Source organism: Notamacropus eugenii, chromosome 2, assembly GCF_028372415.1.
Source record: "Notamacropus eugenii isolate mMacEug1 chromosome 2, mMacEug1.pri_v2, whole genome shotgun sequence".
Classification (NCBI taxonomy): Eukaryota; Metazoa; Chordata; class Mammalia; order Diprotodontia; family Macropodidae; genus Notamacropus; species Notamacropus eugenii.
Genome location: NC_092873.1, coordinates 41,216,773 through 41,239,103, shown reverse-complemented (window position 1 = coordinate 41,239,103; position 22,331 = coordinate 41,216,773). Strand labels below are relative to the sequence as shown.

The window sequence follows — 22,331 nt, the reverse complement described above, 5'->3', positions numbered from 1 at the left end:
ATCACAAATCTTTTGGCTCTTTCTACTGAGCTAGGCAGCCTGCAAACAGCAGACAATCTGTTTCTGGGACCGTATTTGAAGCCTTACCAGCAGGGTAGAATCAGCCAAAATTTACACTCCTCAGAGGCATAGGCTTTGAGAAACCAAGGACTTGCCTCAAAAGTGGGACATATTTATAAATACAAAAGGGAAAGTTCATATCAGACAGGCTCAAATTTTTATAAATATATACAACATTAAATGGTATGTTATTATATAATACAATGTAGTAACTCTCTAAAAAGTAGCCGCACATTTGCTGGATGATACTTTTAAAGTCTATGTGAACATTAAAGTGCTATAATAAGTGAGTTATTATTATTCCTCTGTGATACAAACCTAGGGGAACATAGAAGGAACCAAGCATTTCTAGTTCCAAATGAGCTTTCTCACTACTCCATTCTGTTTGAAAATAGTCCAGCCTGCTCTCCTCCAACTCCCAACACAATCCCATTCCCAAGAATATTTCAGTTTATAGCCAGCCTTAAGAAGGGAAGTCATGAGTTTGCATGTACGTTTGCTGAATAGGTCTTCACGGTCAATATTTAAGTATGTGACCATTTGGAAATGAAATACAAAAATCTCTGTGTAGCTCTTATCTTACCAAATACATTTCAGAAAAGCTAGAAGACAATGACAGAAATAGGTATTTCACTTCTGCAGTTTCCTCTTTCCCTCAAAACACCTGCAAGTGCTCCCTGAACTTTTTTCCACTATTACTTTTCACTGAAAGATGATAAGGAGAAATTTGGCAGTATGTCACTGCACAAATCACATACATTTTTGATGATGGCATCTTTCTGGGTATAGTAGCCTGAAAAGCATTAAGTCACATGTAAAGAGAAACTTTTACCAATTCCATATTTATCCAAAATAAGGTCAGTGATTAATATGGGGAATCTAATACCTTCAGGTGAAAAAAAATGAGCCCCTCATTTTTTACAGAGGATAAGAAATGATTTGCATTTATTCTGATGAAATTTCCTAGACTGTCAAACCTTAGAAATTCTAATTAAAGAACAATCTCCATAAAAACCATGACTTAAATGTTCATTCCTCTATCTTAGAGGAACATAACATTTTATGGCAATCCTTATTACAGATACTCTCTCATAGAATAAGAGAAGCATAAAGTTAACTATGTAGCGCAGGCATTTTCTTCCTATTTTCTCTATGAGGAAGAGCAAAGAAGTTAGGCCAGATGCCCAGAGCTAGCCTGGGGCAAAGCAACAGCCCAGAGGGCGAGCTTGGTGACTAGGCCACTGACAAAACATCCAGATAGGAGATGGCTCTGTATTTACCTACCCCACTGCGCATGTTCAAGGAGTATAAAGACTTTGCCCAAATCTCTCTCCCAATAATGCCATCAGTTTAGAGTCTCAAGAAAATTCATCATCTTTATCATTAATCATGTACAAATTACCTAAATTACATTCCAATCTATTCCCAATCTAACTTATCTCCTGGTCTTATCACCACAGTTTTATGAAGTATCATCTAGTTGTCATAAAGTCACCATCTTATTTCAAAGCCTCCAAACACAGGTAAGGGATGAAATAACCACCCCAAACTGAAAACCTCATTGGCCACAGTACATCTTTTGGTCAATGGGAAACTTTTGACCTACCAGAGCAGAAGGCATAAGCCAGAGCTCTAACTCACTAGTCCCTAGCTCCCCTGGATAGAACAGCCCCAGCCTATAAGCCTCCTTCCAAAGCCTCAAGGGATAGAGATGTGAAAGAATTTCCCCAAAGGCACCTGTGCCCATGGAGCTGAGTGTCCACATAAGGTAGTTCTTGAGGGGCCAAAGCTTAGCTTAGACAGGAGAAAGGCTGGAAAAGTGCCTAGAGAATAGAGGGGGGAAAGTAGGAGAATGATAGAAATGGGCATGGTTGTATTAGAGACAAGTCCTATGGGTGGATATTTCAAGAAAGTGTGTAACCCATCTTCCCACTCTCAACTGCTTCAATGGATCATAGAGCTAGAAAGGACTTTAAGACATCTAAGCAAACTCCCTAATTTTACAGATGAGGTTGATCACATATCCCTAAAGGTCAGGACAAGGTCTCTACTTTGCTGACCACTGATTTAGCATGCTGTACTCAAGAATAATTGCTATGGCCAGAACAGGTCACCTGGTGACCAAATCTACCCCAGAATCTCACAAAATCATTCAATTGCTAATCCAACCACCTTAAAGATATGTTCTAAGATTCTGAGTTTTAATTACCCGAACACCATTTCCTCCAACAACCAAAGAATGATCCCCAAAGAGGGGACTGCCAGAAATCCCTGCCAGAAGAAAAAAAATCTAATGGCACACGGTATACACTCCCAACCTGCCATGTTAGTACCTACCCTGAATTTAGTAGGATTTTCTGTAAGCCATTGAAATCAGGAAATTAAGAGTTAATACTACTCTACAATTCTCATACTGGATAATGACATGGCAGCTGATGTTTTGTCCACAGAGACTAAGTCAGACTACACCAAAAACCTCTGAAGAGAAATAAATTCAGCCCATTTTCAACAAGGGATTTCTAGACTAGCCCTGTTTTCTTATTTTTCCTTCTATAATCCTCAATTTCACAAAGAAGGTTCAACTTACGCTTTTGTAGATCAGGTAGTAAAAAAAAAAATCAGACCACCAAATTCCCCATAATCTGTTATATGCTTATTAGTAACAGAAAAATTATGTATTTCATGTTAAAAAGCATCATTAGCCTGAAGTACAAGGCCAGGGCAACAATATACATCCTCAGTGTTTACTAATTTACTTTTCCACTGCCTCATTTAAGGTCAAAAATTCACATAATTTAAATGGTCTCTTTAACTAGGACACAGGATCTTAAGATGCATGAAATTTTACATATTGTCTAGTCCAATCTCCTCATTTTACAGGAGGAAACTAAGGCTAAAGGGGCAAAACAAGTTCCCATATCCAGTTAGAGAAAACTAATTCTACACACATCAGTGTGTGTATATATATATATATATATATATATATATATATATATATATATATATATATATATATATATACATATACACATATATATATATATATACACAAACACAGACATACATGTATATTAGATAATCCAGTCATACTTAGTAAGAATTTAAATGTTATTTTCTGCATTTCAATTTCCAAGATTTCCTAGGTATAATATGAATTTTCAGTGAAACATACTTTAAAAAACAGACATCACAATAAGAAAAAAGGAATCCAAATTAACATACCTGAACATCATAGAGAGCCACAATATTTTCATGCTGAAGTTCCTATAAAACAAAAATCATAAATATTTATTTTAACAAAAGTTAAGTGAAAATGAGACTAGTGGATTAAAGCAAAGCATAATTTTTGTATATTAATTAAATATTACCAGGTTATGAATAGGCAAATAAAACACAAATTTGTCTGATAAGCCTTGTTCTGGGAAAATATAAAGATTCTACCACCTACATGTCAATTAAATATAAAAAGAACTCTAATAAGATAAAAATAATTGATTCAATTCTAAAAAACAAACTGATGTGGCTGAAAGGGTCACAGAAGGTATAACTGGCTAACTAAAAACAACATATAGTTTCTAAATAGCAACAGAATCACTGATATAATTAAAAAGTACTTTAAAGGACATGTTATCTGCCTGAGAGGTGACAGCTAAACTAGTCTAAGCAAACATTTCATTTCTGGAATGAATATGAAAGGCCACATGCCAGGAACAAAATTTAATAGAAAGTTCCTCAATTTAGCAGAGATAGAGCTAAAAGCTGAATTTATACTATAAGTGCCCAACTGAAACTACAAAAACTGTGTAAGATCAAGACAATGCTTCCTCCTCCATTGGGAAGTGCATACCTTCTCAATTAATAACATAACTAGGAAAAAAGAAAAAACTCAGAAATCAGATTTAATATATTATCAGTTTCCACTAACTTCTAAATCTAATGAAAGAAAACAAGACATGCTATCTAGTCCCAAATTAATTTAATCTCCTAAATTATTTTAAAGCACCAAATATTCCAAAGGACTGAGCTCCCTCCTATAAGAAAAGAGCAGTAGTGAACGTTCCCATTGAATGACAGGCCTCTGCCTGTCAAGGCTACTAAGGATCATCTGTGAACTTTGGGTGAAGAAACACAAAGTAAGAAGATATAACCACATACCTTTAAGATCTTAATTTCCTTTCCAAGAAGTATCTGTGATTTTGACAAATTTTTTTTATTAATGCTTTTTATAGCTACTTCCCAATCAGTTTTCTGAAAAGGAAAAAAAAGAGATTTCACTAAATTGGCACTGAAATCAACTCAAATTTTAGCACACTGCCATTAGTAATCTAGGACTCTTAGCAAGAAAGAATAGCCACACCTTTCCCAATGAGTTCTACTCCTGACATGCCTTTACATTAAATAGACTCAGAAACCTGACACAACCGTTTTTCAAAAGCACGGGGCTTCTAAGTTGACAAAAAAGAAACAAAAAAGGTCTTGAGCATGCTCATTTGTTTTTTAAAAGTCCAGTTAAATCATTTTTTCCACTCATACTCTATGATACCCAAAGGGGGTGGGGTGGAGGAGAGAGGTTGCTATGCTTGCCTGGGGTATATAGGAAGCAATGCTAGGAAACGTGACACCTTTGAGTTTTAGAAAACCTCAGCCAATGGGAGGGCAGCCAATTTTCCACTGGATCTGCAATTATCAACATTAATATGACAAACATTGGAACTACTGGACTCCCCAAAGATCACAAGGCCCCTCGCCTCAACGTTGTTTAAAATGTCTGAAATGAACAATATTTTGGAGTCTCAGGAAAAACAAAATAAAACTTTTCTTGCGTTGTAAACAAAAGAATATATTTAACCACTTGAAACAAGAAAAACACTACAGTTGTCGGTAGATGGAGCTCTGACTGTGGAATAAGGTTTAAACCCTCAAAACAATCGAGACAATACAAACAACCAAAAAAAAAATGCAGACAACTGGAGACAAATAGGTCTTCCAAGAGGGCTAAGCCTAATGTCTAAAAAAGGACGGATTTCCTTCAAGTAACCAACACAGACCCTCTACAAAGTAACCAAAAAAAAACCCAACCTTAACAATTATACTATGTTGCCTATCTAGTTAAAAGTTTTGTTTTTTTTTTAAATTGATGGTGTCAAAGCAACTTCACCCAAGACTAACTGCACTAACTGCTAACAGTATCTCATCAAAATGTAAAAGTTAAAGAAATGTATCGGAGAGGCTACAATCCCCCAGTTCCTGAAGGAAGTCTTATTGGCTTTTGTTTTTGTTTGGTTTGGTTTTTAAGGAAGGAGGGCAGGAAGCAGTAAGAAGGTCAAGTGCAGTGGGGAAGCTATGGGAAGGGGGTCAGTGTATCTATCTATTCCTTTGTGGTTTAGTTGGGAGCAGGGTCGAATCTGGGCAAGCTCATGGAGAGGAGAAGGAGGGGAGATGAGGGCACCAGGAACACTTTGGTGTGGTCAATTCTAGGGGAAGGAGGAGCGTGGAAAGGGGGGGCAGGGACACATTGGCACTGTCAATCATGGGGGATGGAGAGGGATAGGAGATGGAGGGAGGTTATCAGAGAATGGAAGGGGGTGGGCGGGGGGCTGCAGACGGATGGAGTGGGGGCCAGGGGCACATCGGGGCTGTCATCCTGGGGCGCGCTCGGTCCTTCCACTCGGCACCCGCGGCACACCGAGAAAACCCACAACAACAACGCGGCACCGTGTCAGTGGGTGTGTTGGAGAAGGGCTGGGAACAGCGGGGCTGCCCCCACACGCCCCCCCGGAGTCACAAGTTGGCTCAGAGAGGACAAAGTACTGGAGGTGGGAGACAAGCCGGGAAAGGAGTTTGGGGGTCTGGCTCGGCATTGGGGTCCGGGCTCCCCGCCTTGGGGAGGGGGCTCGCGCAGCCGCTACCTTGCGATGCCGGCCTTTGAAGACCACGGCGAAGGCTCCGTGCCCGACGAGGTCCTTCTTGCTGTACTCGAAGTCCCCCACCACCTCCATGCTGGGCGTGCTGGGCGGGGGGCATGAAGCCCGGCGGGGGGCGGGCGGCGGGCTGGAGGCCGGTCAGTCCCGCAGGGCCCCCAGGCCCGGCCGCGGCGTCTCCCTGGCCGCACGAGTGGCGGCTGCGGGTCCGGGCCCCGGCCGGGCGGCGGGGGCGCTCATGCCTCCCTCGGAGCCCCAACGAGCGCGGGCGGGCCTGGGCGGCGGCGGCGGCGAGAAAGCTGCGGCCCCGGCAGAGGGAGCAGGACGCCCGGCGACCGGGACTCAGCCAGGCCTCGGGGGCCGCCCGCCGCCGCCGCCGCTGCTCCGCATGGTCCGGCCCCGGCTGGGGGAGCTCCAGCCGCGCCGCTCGCGTCCCGTCCCGTCCCCTCCCGGCCCTGCCCTTCGTCCGGTGCCTCGGCTCCCCGCGCCGCTGCGCCTCGCTGGGCCCAGGCCCGCCGGCGGCCGCTGTCACTAAGAGCCCCCGGAGCCGCTCGCGCCCCCGGGGCAGGGCGCCGGCCGCGCTCTCGCCATTCCTCGCCCAGCCCCCCCGCCCCGGCTCCCCGGCTCCCCGGCTCCCCGGCCCTCCTTTCCCGCCCGAGGCGAGCTGGGACAACTCCCCGGCTCCGGTCAACGCGCTGTGGCAGCAACCTCCGCACCCCACCCGGAGAACACCGAGCTCAGTCGGCGACTGCGCCGACTGCCTGCTCCTCCGCGACGCCCCGCACGCTTTAAATGGCGAAGCGCTCGGCGCAGCGCCGGCTCCTTCCGCCTGGGAAAGAAGTGCGCCCCCCACCGACGCCCGGCAGGGGAGGCTGCTCTGGCTTTCCCGCGCCCACCCTGTCTCCTTAGGGGCATCTGCCTCCTGGGAGGGGGACTAGGAAGCTGACACCGGCTTGGGGGAGGGGTGAAGGTCAGGAGCAAAGCGAGGCCGAAAGGGGCTTGGAGGAGACCCTAACCTAGAGCCCGGGAGCCGGGCTCCGCCCCTCCACCCTACCCCCACCCCCTGGCTCGGGCTCAGTTTCCGGATGGTGTCAACCCAGGACAGTGGGCTGAGCCGCCGGGGGGATGCAGCCGGCCGGTCTGGACTCGCAGCTGACTCCCCCGGGGGTGGGACGGGACGGGACGGGACTGGTCCGGAGCTGATCCTGGGAAGGATGCTGGGGACTCTCCGAGGTAGGGGAGGCTCGCGCGGGTCCAGCCAGCCTAGGGGAGAAGCGGAGGACCTGACAGAATAGGACCGTTATGCAATACCTCCCCCCCACTCCAGGTCAGCCCCCAAGGAGGAGCAAACTCCCGGGACCAGGAATTTCTGTGCCCTCGGGAAGTTCCAAGAACTGACTCCAGCACAGAAGCCGACCTCTGAGAAAGAGTGGGCCGTACCCGCTCTGACCCGAAGCGGGGAACATCGACCTTAGAGCTGGGAGATAACAGCAGAGATGGACAGCTGGAAAGGACCTCGGAGCCACTGGTCCAACTCCCTCATTTTACAGAAGAGGAAACTGAGGCCCAGGGAGGGCCCAAGGTCACACAGGTATTGTCAGAGGCAGCGTCCTCCGACATCAGACTTTCCTACATAATCTCAATACCTGGCTCGGACATGGATCATAGGATTCAGAGCTGTGGAGATCCAACCCAGAGCCATAACTATGGATGGAGGATTGGAAAAAGTTGGTCTTCGAGCCTTTCCTGGTCCCTCCCCCTCCCCGCTACTAATGCCTTTTCCTTTCAGATTAACTTCACATGCTCTGAATAAATATTATCTGTACCTAAGGATTTGAAAATGTCTCCCCCATTAGTATGCAGCCTCCTTTTTTTTTTATTTTTGCCCATTTTTTAATATCCCCAGTGTTTAGTACAGCTCTGAGTAAGGACTTACTAGATCTTTGTTGACTGACTAATTGACTGATTCGAACTCACTTTGACTGCCACCTAATAGCGTGGGTAGTCACTGAACTTCCCTGGGGCTCCGCTTCCTCACCTGTAAAAGGAAGGGAGTTTGGATCAGGTGATCCCTGAGGTCCCCTCCAGCTTTGGCTTTTCAGTCCCTGATCTTGTATTGTGCCTCACCAGATTATGGAGGTGCTAGGTACAACCATATACAGTCTTCTTCCCAGCATCCCTTTAAGAATGCACCCCCTCCTTCAAGACCTATCTCCCCTCCATCCCCAGCAAAGTTTTCTCTCATTTGCACCACATTTGCACCACAGCCATTAGTTCTCTCTATGCCCCACCACCAGAAATTTAACACAGGACCCAATTTGGGCTGGTTACAGTCCTGATCCAACCCCATCCATTTGGAGATGGGGCTCTTCCACCTCACAAAAATAGGACCAAATTTCCAATGAACAACTTGTGGACTCACTGTGTGGAGATGCCTGTGTTATATGTTGGGGGGGAGGGGGTCGATGGGGAGCAAAAGTCATCCCTGTCTTCTAGCTAGAATGAAAGAGGGAGGATAGAGAACAGGGACACATGTAAGAGTGTCATGCCCCCTTCCCCTCATCCTACTTAGGCTAATTAATATAGTCCAGTTTTGCTCCTTCCTACATTTGGGACATCATGTTGTTGAATCTTTCTGGGTCTTGTTTTACCTCACCTATGAAATGAGAGGGTTGGACTCCTTCTAGCTTTAGAGAAATGATGTCCCTGCCTTTGATATAGCTAGTAAGTGCCTGAGTCAGGATTTGAACACAGGTCTCCCCTGCTCCAACAGGGGAGCACTCTATCCACCATGCACACTGCTGGTCTCCAAGGGCCATACCAGCTTTAGTATTCTGTGAGACATCAGAAATCCTCAGCCCACTCAGTGGAGGCAGGATAAGGCAGCTTAGTCAGGGCATACAGGAGAATATACCTTGTGCTCCATCTATATGAATATGAATGTGTCCTTTCAGGTATACCATCAAAATCAGACATCGCACTCCCATACTGCTCCTGTCTTGCCCCAAACACATGTAACAGCATGAATGGGAACACCCACCACCCACATGAAGAAAGAGGCAGAGGAGGGGAATAGGGAGAAAAGTGACTCAGTGGAGTGGAGAGAGGGCCAACCAACCTTGGAGACAAAGAGCTGGATTCCCTGCTACCTGTGACCCACAGGGCCTGCCTCATTCATTCTTGAACCAAGGAAATCATCAGTCCAAAACAAAAGATTATAAGGTATTTACATACCCCGTTAAGGGTTGCAAAGGACTCTGCATGAATAAATTAAAAAGTATTAATTACTTACCCAGTTACTTACTGTGTGCTAAGTATTGAGGATACAACATAGAAAAGAAAGACTGTCCCAGCTTTCAAGGAGTTCACACCATGATTGAGGGATGACACATAGAGGAAGGCTCTACTATAAGGCAGATGAAAAGGCCCAGGTGTCTGTGCAATACTGAGGCAGACATAAGGCCCAAGAGCCCTTGAAGTGCATCAGAGGTACAGAGGGAAAGGCCTAAATGACCTTAGAAAGCAGAGCACCAAGTAGTATAGACAGCCATATCTGGAAGACCCAGAGGGGTCAGGCCTACCACCACTGAGAGAAGTCAGTCCAAGGGTCTGAGTGGAACAGTGGTTCTGGGGTCCATCTTACAGGAATGTGTCTAGGGGTCAGAGGCTAGTCAGAAAAGTGAAGGAAGGCCTGGAAGGAGGCTACTGGTTCCAGGAGGTTCTCAGGCTACCTGCTGGACAGTAACTAGCCTGGGACAGAGGAAGAAGGAGGAATGAACCTCCCACGCTCAACTGGCCAAGTATCCATAAAATGACTTGATCCTAACAATCCTTTGAGGTAGACAGTACGGGAGTTATTATATATTCCCATTTTACAGATTATGTGTATACAAGGGTTTGAGAGGTTGTACATAATGAGACACAAATTTTCCCATTATTGAAATGTGTTTGCTCGGTTCAATAATAAACATAGAACAATTATTATATCCCATAAGGATTCCCTTCCAGTGGGGATAGTGCTGCTAGCACCGACATTGCGGCTCCAAGCATCTCTCTTCAAAGGTGCTGTTGCTTCCAAGAATTCTGTGTGTCAGCAAATCGCCAGAATGCAAAAGGTTACAAGAGGTAAGAAGATCACTCACATTTCTATAGGGCTCTGAAGCTTGAGCAACAGCCCATGAGGTAGCTAGTGGTGAGTATTCTCCCCACTTTACAGATGAAACTGAGGCTCTGAGTTGTTTGATGATTTGTAAAGGAAACTCCCAGGGCAGGCTTGGCCCCTGGCAGCTTGGAATCAAGAGAGGCCTGGCCTCCAATTTGCCTTTGTCACTTGATCATAGATATGTCATTTCATTTCCATGAAGTGAAGCTTCCTCCTCTAGGGGAAGAAAAAGACAATAAAAATGAGTGTCCTACAGCGGAAAGAAGTCCAAGTTTGGATCCCAAGTTCAAATCCTGATGTTTCCACTTCCCATGACCTTGAACATCTCTGGGCTTCAGTTTCCTCAACTGCAGAATGAGGAGGTTGGACTAAGGTCACTTGGAGCTCTAGCCCTATGAGCTATGATCAGACTGCCCTTTACAAATGAGGTTTATCTATCCATAAAGCAGACGCAGCAGAACCTCCCTGGAGGAACATTTGCACATTGCAATATGCAACAGCATTAAAAAAAAAAAGTCTATAATTCAATCTTTTACCCATTCAAAGTTACTTCCCATATTTTAGGGACAGCCCCTCTCCCTACCCCAACTCAGTCTCTCTTCTCAAGGCTTACAGGACTTTTAAGTCTGAGTCACACAGTTTATCAAATTCCATGACTGAATAGTGTGTGTGTATGTCATGTCTTTTCTCACTATACTATGAACTCACTGAGGGCAGGAATGAAGCCCATACTTCCCACAATGCATCATAGGACTGGGCACATTTTTCGATAATTCTAGAATCCAGTGATGGAATGTTATCACAAAATGTACAGAGCTCAAATACTCTTAGAACCCATCCATACATTATTAGAGCTGAAAGGGACTTTCACGGACAGCTAACTCACCCCAGCTCTACCCCCATGTCTCCATTTTACAGAGAAGGAAACTAAGGTCAGTTGAACCAAATTAAGTTTGATGATCATGGTAAGTCAGCTGTACTCCCTTCTGCAGGTTCCGCAGCTGATGGTCAAGGCCCCTATGCAGCAAAGTTGCCATAGCCCTCGTGGGTGGGACTGGTATGGAGTGCTGGCCAGTGCCCAGCACTAAATTTAGCCTCAGCACAAAACATGTGCAGAAGTGAAGGAAAGCAAAGGTAATCAATAGTGTTAACCACAGCTGATAAGTCCCAAGGTGTACCTGGGGGGGGGGGGGGGCGCCAAAGCCTGGGTTGTCCTGTTTGCCTCATTTGCCCTCATCTGTAAAACAGGTAAAAACACTGCTGTGCTTCATTTGGGGAGAACTGACTTCAATTCAACTAATATTGTTGAACATAAACTCTCCAGCTCATCAGAGAGCTAGGTGTTATAGTGACTAGAATCTGAGCCTAGAGTCAAGATGACCTGAATGCAAATCTGGCCTCAGATATGCACTTGCTACGTGACCCTGGACAAGTCATTTATCTTCAGTTTGCCTCAGTTTCCCCATCTGTAAAATGAGAATCATCATAGTACCTACCTTCCAGGGTTGTAGTCAAAGTCAAAGGAGGTAATGTTTATAAAGCACTTTACACATGGTAGGCACTATGTAAACATGAGATATTATTATATTTGTTAGTATTATATTTATTATTATTATGAAGATGAGGATGTGGCTTGCCCCATGTAACTTAATCTCTGTTGTATGCCTCAGTTTCCTTACCCCTAAAATGGGGATAATAATAGCACCTATTTCCCAGAGTCGTGAAGATCAAATGAAATAATTGTACAATGCTTAACACAGTGCCTAGTTAGTACATAGAAGGTATTTAATAAATGCTGATTTTCTTCATGTGCACATGTGCACACGCATGCATGCACACATACACACATACACGTACACACAGATCACTGTCCTTAAATTATGGAGTCTAAAACTCCACACTGCACCAGATGTGGCTGACCAGAGCAGAGTTAAGAGGTCTGCCCTATAAGCCCTCCCTCTCTAAATAGACATTATATTAGCTTTTTGACCACTACCTGGACTAAAAAGCTTATGGTCCACTAAAACCAGCAGATCTTTTTCAGAAAAGCAACTGTTTAACCACCCAGGCTATACTTGTGACAATTTTTTTGAACCCAGGTGTAAAACTGTACATATATCTCCATCTCATTTTATCACCTTACATTCAGTTGAATGTTCTCACCTGTTAAGATGTTTTTATGTTGTTCCTGGCTGTCATCCAGAGTTTTAGTTTTCTCTCTCAACTTGGTATCAACTACCCATTTAATAAGCAAACTGCCTGTTCTTTTATCCTAGCCACCAATTGTGATGGCAAGCAAAGTAGGATCTTTTACTGTTTTTATTCTAATCTAATCAAGTACCTCTGAATCTTGCCTTTATCAACCTAGAGTCTTTACTAGGAGTAAAGTGGAGAACTAGAAGCAGTATATGTATTTGTATTATTAATTATTTTAATGTGATTAAAGATCTTCTCCACCCATTAATGGGCTTGCCCATTAAGGGGAGTTTGATTAGGGAAGATTTATGGGAAGGCCCACACCTTTTGTTAATGAGGCACTGGTTCTAAAGGGTTGTGATGCCCTCTGGCTCTAAAAAGTGTATAAAGACTCTGAGAAGAGGTTTTACTTTGGAGCTTACAGATTGAAAGTGTTTGTTTGGCCAGAAGAGACTCTGGGCAGCCCCTAAGGAGCCCCCTCCACCCCCTTTTGAAAATTCAGATGTTGGTGCTTCCTTCTCTAGTAACTATGTATGTATGGTCAGACAGCTGCATTTTTCTGTTGATTTGTGATGTATGTATTGCTTACTGTCAGACAGTTTGGAAGCTTTGTCTGTTGATTTAGATTTCTCTGTATTTTCTCTAAAGTTCAGGGTGCTGACTTTTTCCCCTGAACTAAGTGAATGATACATGTGCTTGATTAAAGGAGATTGTTAACCCCTCAAAAGTTGCTTTCTGTCTAGAAATGCGAATCTAAGAACCTGTGATAGCAGGCCCTTCTGTGTTTGTCAGAGTGCTTGCTTTCACACCAATGACAAGGAAAACGTTAAGAACGGGTGGACTTCAAAAAAACCTAGAAAGACTTATGTGAACTGATGCTGAGTAAAGTGAGCAGAACCGGGAGAATATTATACACAGTAACAGCCACAGTGTTAGAGGACTATTTAGACTTAGCCCTTCTTAGCAAACCAAGGACCTAAAGCATTTTCAAAGGACACATGATGCAAAATGCCATCCACATCCAGAGAAAGAACTATGGAGTCAGAAGGCAGAATAAAGCAGACTATTTTTCTCCTTTGTTATGTTTTGTTTTTCTTGTGGTTTCTCCTATTCGTTATAATTCTATACAACGTGACTAATGTGAAAATGTGTTTAATAGGAATGTATGTGTAGAGCCCATATAAGATTGCATGCTGTCTTGGGGCAGGAGGGGGAGGGAGAAAAAATTTAGAATTTATGAAAGTGATTATTGAAAACTGAAAACAAATAAATCAATAAATTTGGGGGTGGGGGGAAGCACCAAGCCAAGCTCAGATTCTCCAACCCTAACCATCTTTCTGCCCCACCACCCCTGATAAGTTCTGCTGTGCTCACAGTTCAAAGAGAGGGACAAGGCCTGGCCACAGATCACTATCCTTCAAGGCACAGTGAGTGAGGTGGTACAGAGAGGGGTGATAGAGGTAAAATGATCACAGTAGTTCATATTCTTGGACCCCATTAAAGTTTCCAAAGCATTTCCTTCACAATGGCCCAAATGGGTAGTGTCAGTATCATTGTATCCATTTTACAGATGATTAAGGATCAGTGTTGAGCCTCTCACCAAAGTACATGTCAGAAATGGAATTTGATCCCAGACCTAGTAAAAGAGTTCTTCAATTGTGTCTGATTCTTGGGGTTTCCTATACTAAGAAACTGGGGTGGTTTGCCATTTCCTTCTCCACCTCATTTCACTGAGGCAAACAGGGTGAAGTGACTTGCCCAGGGTCACACAGCTAGTAACTATCTGAAGCCAGATTTGAATTCACAAACTTAAGTCTTTCTAACTTTTGTTAGACATTCTGGGCACTGTGACACCACCTAACTGCCCCAGTAAAAAGAAATAGCCAGCGTTTCAATCAGAGAACTTAGGTTCAAATCCTGGCTTTGGTAATATTGACAGCTAGGTGGCATAGGAGATAGAGCACTAGACTTGGAGGTAGGAAGACCTGAGTCCCAATCTATTAACTGTGTGTAACCTCTCTCAGCCTCAGTTTCCTCATCTGTAAAATGAGAATAATGTTGCAAGGATCAACGACAATATTTATAAAAACACTTGACAAACTTTAATATCAATCAATAAACATTGGTTAAACACCTACTAAGTGCCAGGGATACAAAAGGTGCTATGTAAATGCTAGCTATTATCACATCTGTATTAAGAAAGTCAGTTTCTTCCTCTGCATAGTGACATTAGACTATGTGGTCCACCAGGGTTCTTTCTAACTATTGAACATGACTTTTAGAGGAGGAAGAGACTGATGTGGCCTAGAAATAAAAGGAAAGAGTTCAAGACATGGGTGAGACAAGCTAAAGAGAGGAGGGACAGTCTAGGCTGGACAACACAAGCAGGAACATTAGGGACCATGCCCTGCCTGATGAAGAAACAGATTAGCCTGACCCAAGTAGAAGGGGGGGTGGAGGGGGTGGTGGTTGTTGTTCATCTTTCTGGGCCCATGACATGAGGTTCTGAGTCACTGATGGCCATAAAGTAGTAACAGTCAGTTGGGACAAACCCATCCATAGGTGGCCTTGCACATCAGAGTAACCCAATAAATGTTTAATGGAAAAATGTGACTAGATTATTGGAAAACTCAATGCCCAGGCAGCAGAGGTTAGACTTCTTCCAGCCTAATGTAAATGGAATAGGGGCCTAGTTTCTAGAATGTGCCTCAATTTGCCTCTCCTGGTGGGTACAAGGCATGTACTGCATTCCCTTCTTGCTTCAAAAACTAGCATTGTGCTGACAGGTTTTTTGGGGGGAGGAGGGGTCCCCCTATCTCACACAGGCTGGAAGTACAGTAACCATTTCTGGTAGCTCCTGGGCCCAATCTCCCTACTATAGAAGCTTTGGAAAAGCACAGAAGCTTTGATCTGCTCTGTTTCTGACCTGGGTTTTCAGCAGCATGGCAGGCCTCTGTTCCTGGGGGCTCATCACACTGGCACCAAACTCAGGGTCAAACAAATATCTACCTAGAGCCTTGGAAGGAGGAGGACTGCTCTGAGTGTCTGGGGAAGAGGAGGAGGGAGAGGAGTTGCCTATTTCCCCATGGACCACCATGTGTGTCCCTGAAAACCCAAACCCTGTTTCTTTGGTGATTTTTCTCTTCTGATGTTAGAATAAGTATCTGGAGACAGAATGGACCAGGTTACAACCCTATGGACTTTTGAAAGTCAGCAGAGTCATCTGAAGTGCCCTCAGCAGGTAGCAGTTGGTAGCAGAGAACAATAGTTGAATCTGGTGAGTAACCAGCAGTGAAAAACCTAGTCCTCCTGACCCAACCTCCTAGTGCAGGGATGGGGAGCCTGCAACCTCCAGGGCACATGTGGCTCCTTAGAACCAGGAGTTCGGCCCTTTGACTAAATCCAAACATCACAGAATACTCTGGTCAAAGGGCCACACCCAGAGGGTCACATACAGCCTAGAGGACATAGGTTCCCCACCCCTGTAAATATTGACCAGTCTGCCCTAGTCCTGCAAAGAGCTAGCCCAACTGATCAAGAGAAGGCTTCCCCATCAGAGATGCCCCTCCCAGAAGGAAGCATCCTGGGTGGAGACTCCTAGAAAGGAGGAAGGCAGTGAGTTACTCTTTACCTTATGTGTGTACTTCATACAGTAGGGACTTATACCCTATATTTATTATACACAGACAACAAACCCTCATGCAAATCCAACCCTGCACACCCAGATTTAAGTGTGGGGAGTGTTTACAGAAGACCTGAGAAACTCTAACCCCCTCAGGGTTACCCAGGTACCCTCTGGGAACTGTCAAGAGAGAGAGTCCAGAGGGGGCTACACAGATTATTAGAAACAAGAAAGCCCTCCAGAAAAGAATCTATTCCAGCCCTTTAGAAAAGCTATTTTCTAGATGAAGCCAAAATGATCTCAGGGCACAAAGCCTTGTGGATCAGCAGAGATGGGAACAAAGGAGCCACGTTCAGAGGCAGGTCTCCCTCAGCTCTGGGCACAATAATGGCAGCAGGACAAGCACAAATCCAGGGGAGGGGGAGAAATTTGTTCCTGGCTCTGGGCCTCTGACTCAAGAGAAACTATAACAGCAGCGTAGAGAGACTGAGACAGGCAGAGAAACAAAGGCAGAGAGAGAAGGAGGGAGGGAGGAAGAGAAAGAAAAAGGAGGGGAGAGAGAGACAGAGACAGAGACAGAGACAGAGAGAGGGGTGGGGAGAGGGGAAGGTGTAGTGGTGGAGCAGATCGTCTAACAGGACAGAGGCAAACCACCCACCCTATACATAACTAAGTCTTGGTTTTTGTGATTTAGGTATTTCTAAAGAGCCTTACGTCTAAGCACTATGATAGGATCATGGGATTTTGAGTTTGGGAGAGACCATTTGGATCACCCAGATCAACCTCCTCCTTTTACAGATGAGGAAACTGAGGTCTACAGCTGGAAAGAAACTTATACATTGTCATCAGGTAGTAATTAACAGAGACAGGATTTGAACCCAGGTCTTTTAACTCTACAGTCAGAGCTCTTCTCTACCCTTCCCCTCCATATATTACCATAAACCATTACCACAAATGAAATATATCTGTAAATGTAATGAAGGGACTGGAAGAAAGAAAGAAAGAAAGAAAGAACAGAAAGAAGAAGAAAGAAAGAAAAGAAAGAAAGAAAGAAAGAAAGAAAGAAAGAAAGAAAGAAAAGGAAGGAATGGAAGGAAGGAAGGAAGGAAGGAAGGAAGGAAGTAAGGAAGGAAGGAAGGAAGGAAAGAAGGAAGGAAGGAAGGAAGAAAGAAAGAAAGGAAAGAAGGAAGGAAGGGAGGGAGGAAGGAAAGAAAGAAAGAGAAAGAAAGAAAGAAAGAAAGGAAAGAAAAGAAAGAAGAAGAAAGAAAGAAAAGAAAGAAAGAAAGAAAGAAAGAAAGAAAGAAGAAAGAAAGAAAGGGCAAGGGTGGCAGGAGGGAGGGAAGGAAGGAAGGACAGGAAGGAAGGAAGGAAGGAAGGAAGGAAGGAAGGAAAGGAAGGAAGGAAGGAAGGAAGGAAGGAGGAAGGTCGACTTGCAGTTGACTTGGACTTTCGAGGAAGAGGTCTGTGCAAGGTCCACCCAGCCTCACATTCTCCTCCAGTGCCCTCTAGGTCCCAGTGGCCAGATATTCCTTAGGATGACTGGAGATGGCTCAGGATGCAGTGTGGGAGACCCCTGGCCCGTTTTAGGCTAAGGTCTTTTCATATTCTCTCTTTGAGTGATATACACCCATTCAATTGAACTAGGCCCTCTTAAGAAGTGAATCCAAGGGATGACACCCTTAATAAAAAAATAAAAAAAAAAAAAAACTGGGGAGGGAAAGACCCTCAGGGTTGCTGGCCAAAAGAGAAGCAGTTACTACAGTTACTATTTACGTTCACTCTGATCTAGGAGGGTCCAAAAAAGGAAGAAAGCAATTGTAGAAACTGGAAATCCTGATAGCCTTGTTACTAGACTTCACTTCCACCAATCCTGAGGAATCTGAGTCCCAAAATGGTCCAGTGATTTGCTCAAGGTTACAGAGATCATAAATAGAAGACCCAGGTTCTGAGTGCTAAAATATTGAATTAAGTATATTCCCATTAGAAAAATGTTTTTGTGTGATATGGCTAATATGGAAATATCTTTTGCATGATTTCACATGTATAATTAAACAGAACAATACTTTCATTTGTAATATTCAGACTCCTTCACTTCCATCTGCAGATAGGATGCCTTTGATTGTGAGGAGTCCATCCAGCGAGGCTGCCTCTGAGTGTAGGCCCTCTGGGCACCTGGCTGCCCTTCCTCCCTAAGTTCTGGGCCTCTGAAGCAGAAAGACGCTATCAGGACTCAGGAGAATATAGGAGATACCTACCCCCCCATCTCCACCTTCACCCCTCCCCCCCACTCTCCTAAATAAATATATTTTAATAAATAATAAGTTAACTAAAAATAATAAATAAATAAACAGTTCCTCAGATAAATATCTTTCTTAATAGAAAGAAAAATTCATTAAGTGAACTGCTGCCCAAGTCACACAGCGAGCCTTGAGCTGTTCAATGCTAGTTCATCTCTGTCTGGGCCTCAATCAGGATCATAGATTTAGATCTTGAAAGGACCTTTGAGGCCATCTAGTTTAACCCCCTTCATTTTATGGATGGGAAATTAAGCCTAAAGAAGATAAGTGACTTGCCCAAGGTCACACAGCTAGTAAGTAGAAGAGTTGGAATTTACAACCCAAATCCTCAGACATCCAGTGTCCATGCTACTGCTCCAAAACCAGACAAATATGTATTAGGCACCTACAAGGTACAGTGTTAGGTGGCAAAAATCCAAGGATTAAAAAATGAGATTGTCCCTGCCCTCATTCATTCATTCATCTGTTCAACTGACTTTCAGGAGCGCATAGGTCATTCACATCCTTTGGGACTGGGAACCTGCCTTTTCCAGGCTTACTGCACATAACCTACATTCTTCATTCCAGCCAAACTGGGTTATTTGTTACATATTCTTCTATCTCCAGTGCCTGGGAATGCATTCCTCCCATCACATCTGCCTCTTAGGATCCCAAATATCCTTCAAGACTCAGATCTAGAGACCTTTCCTGATACTTCCAATTTTTAGCACACTCTTGATCCCTGAAATGTTCCTGTATTCGCTAATTTGTGTACATGTTGCTACCTATCCACAATACAATTTAAGCTTCTTGAGGGCAGAAATAATGTCATATTTTTGTGGTTGTAACTCTAGCATCTAAGCATTGTGCCTGGCATACAGTAGTTGTTTAATAAATGCTTGTTGAATAAACTTTGCTTGCTAATGTCATTTTTGCAGACTAATTTCCTGGACTCTAGATCCTGCCTGCTTTTCAGAGCTGACTTCCCTGAACTTGACACTTTGTGGCCTGGGTTAGGCGGGGAGTTGGTATTGACTTCTAGACAGTACTGCTCTATTGCCATGTTTCCCCCCCAAAGTAAATCACTTTCTCTTTTATCTGCCTCGGTTTCTACTTTTGTTAAAAAAAAAAAAAGGTCCCATCTCCTCCTTCTGCCCCCCTTTATGGATTGTGAAGCTCGATTGTCATTCTAATCAATGATGCCCTGTTGCTCCTGATGGAAAGAGCAAACACCATGCATTCTCAGCTGTCAGTCCCTAAAGTTGGATCAGATGGCCTCTGAAGTCCCTTCCAACTCTGATCTATGACCAGTCATTGACATCAACAGAAAACCTGTTAAGGCCAAGCCTTGTGTCAGTACTGTAGCAGCATACAAAGGAGTAATAATGAGTTAATATTTATATAGCACTTTTAAGGTCCACAAAACATTTTCCAAATATTTCCTTTAATCATCACAATATCCCTGGAAGGTAAATATTATTATTCTCTCCATTTTATAGATGAGGAAACAAGGGCTGAGAGGAGTTGCGTAGCACCAGGCAAGTAGACTCTTTATAGGACTCACTGATTGACAAACATTAATTATTCTCATCTTCAACTTATAATTAGCATATAGCTTACCGCTAGTTCTATACGTAGGCAAAGTAAATAGCTGCCTATATGATATTAGATGCCTTGTGTAAGACTGCCCTCCTGCCCAAGGAATGTATTTCCTCACCACTATCTATCACTAAGTTTGAAATTCTTCTCTTCAAGATTCATTCATTCATTCCTGTTTGTGTTTTGTTTTGCCTTTTTAAAAAATAGCTTCAGCACTTAGTGCCTGGAATACATTAAGTGCTTAATAAATGTTTGACTTGATACTGACTTCCTTTTCAGCTTTGTTGTCTATTACCATGCAGGCCCTCGGAGACTTGAATTCCTGGGAAAATTCTAGGACAATCATCAAAGAGATGGTTGCTGTTTCTAGAAAGGGAAGCAAGTGATAAATAGCCAGCATAGCTTCTTCTAGAATTGGTCATGCCAGAAGGAAAAATTGTTTTTATATTTTACCTAGATTTTAGCAAAGTTTTTGTGAAGTATCTCATCCTAAGCTAGAGGAGAAGACAGTGAGATGTGGACTAGAAGGTTATACGATTAGATAAGAACATAATGGAACTCAAAGAGTGATAAGTAGTTAACAGTTTAACTTTTTCATCAATGACTTGAATTCAGGCACAAAACTGTGAGTGCTGGTTAACACACTGGGTGACATAGACAGGATCCAAAGGGGTCTTGACAGGCTAGAGCACTGGATTGAATTTCAAAGGATGAAATTCAGTAAGGATAAATGTAAAGTGTTGTACAAAAAATCAGCTCCACAAGTATTAGATCAGGAAGGCATGCCTGGCTAGCAGCTGTTCTGAAGATCTGGGGGTTTTTAATGTGTGCAGGCTCAAGATGAGTCAGAACTATCACGTAGCAGACAAAAAATTCAATGCATTAAAAGGACCATGAATTCCAAAATTACAAAGGTGTACTCTGCCTCCACATCTGGAGTAGTGTTCTTAGTCCAGGTACCACAGTTTAAGGACACTGTCATAGCGAAATGGTAAAGCTCTTTGAGTCAACTTCAGAGGTTTTGCTCAAGGAACTGGGGATGTGTAGTGTGCAGAAAAGAAGACTTTAGGAGGTAATAATAGCTGTTTTCAGATATTTGAATGTGGAAAGGGACACTTGTCCTTTTTGGCCCCAGAGAGCAGAACCAGGATCAATGGATAAAAATTGTAAGTAGGAAAATTTGGACTGGAGGGGAAAAAACCCTCCCACCAGAGTTCTCCAAAAGTGGATGACTGCCTTGAGAGTTGGTGGGTTTTGCCTCCTTGGAGGTCTTTAAGCAGAAAGTGGAGATCACCTTCACATACATGGTTGGAGTAGATGGTCACTCAGTTCCCTTAAAGCTCATGACTTATGTGATTTGATCATTTCCTTGGGGCACTGGAGCAGTCTTAAAGACTCTAAGTTGCACAAGTGAATTCTCAGGTTCCTCCCTGGGGAAAAAAAAAATGAAAAACTGAAATGACATGAGGAGGGCTTTCTCCAGGAGAACCAAATTTAGAGAGCACCACCTATGTATGATCTGTACTCCTTTCAACCAAATAAGGAGTTTGGACTAGATGCTGTTGCTGTTAGTAGCAGCAGCCTCACCCAAAGGTGTCCTTCTTCTCAACCCCACAGCTTCTGGTCCCCCTTCCATCCCCTCTAGTGCCTATCTTTCAGGAGCAAAGAAACCTCAGTGTTCCTAGGCATTCTTTAGTCCCCAGAAAGCTCCACTCCCAATCCTACCCCCCAACCCTTAGCTTGCCCCCTCCTTCCCCAAGCACAAAAATTCATGGTTAATGTTCTGCTCATTCTCACCCTGTATGTCGGAGCCAGCTGTGGGAGGCACCATTAAGTAGTCTCAGGCTAAGATGGGGGTGATTATAGGGCACTTCCTGAGGCTGGTGGCTAAAATGCCTTATTATTACATCTGAGGCATCAATGATAGAGTCTGATAATGGGAGTGTAGAGTGAGTTGGTCAATGCCTAATGGAGTCAGTGAGCATATCCCTGGTACTCCAAAAGCATCTCCACCTTAGAGTGAATGAATAACTCATTTCTTCCCCTGGGGGATTGATCCAAAGCAACCTGAGGTTAAAGTCAGCAGGGCTTCTAGCACACTGACAAGGAGGAAACCTTGTCCTGGGAAGCAAGACACATAGGTTCCCATCCTGCTTCTGACAAATACTGGCTGTGTGACCCTGGAGTCACAACCTCTCTGAACCTCAGTCACTTCCTCTATAGAATGTGGCTAATACATGACCTGACTAAAGCCTTGGGGCTGCACAAGAGGATCTCTTGGGATCCCTTTCAGCTCTAAGACTCACGATTCCATTATCCTTTTTCCAAAGGTGGAAGAAAGCAGGGGGAAAAAGATATATAAATGAGTGTCCAACAATATACTCAAGGACATCCTAGAGGAGACAGTGGAAAAAACCCTGGTTTTCAAATCAAAGGGACCTGGGTTCAGATCCCACCAATGACACTCCTTTGGATGACCACGGACACAACACTAA

General features: G+C 44.0%; 1 protein-coding gene across 2 annotated transcripts in view; it reads right to left on the bottom strand.

The window, feature by feature from the left end:
- The window catches only part of ULK2 (unc-51 like autophagy activating kinase 2), a 72,784-nt gene extending 66,609 nt beyond the window's left edge, over window positions 1–6,175 (bottom strand). For both annotated transcript variants that reach the window (XM_072639997.1, XM_072639998.1), the window contains exons 1-3: window positions 5,970–6,175; window positions 4,216–4,308; window positions 3,283–3,324 (exon numbers count right to left, since the gene is read on the bottom strand). In XM_072639997.1, coding sequence (XP_072496098.1) covers window positions 3,283–3,324; window positions 4,216–4,308; window positions 5,970–6,059 — 225 coding nt within the window. In that variant the 5' untranslated portion in view covers window positions 6,060–6,175. The remainder of the gene's footprint in view (window positions 1–3,282; window positions 3,325–4,215; window positions 4,309–5,969) is intronic.
- Window positions 6,176–22,331: the final 16,156 nt, after the last annotated feature.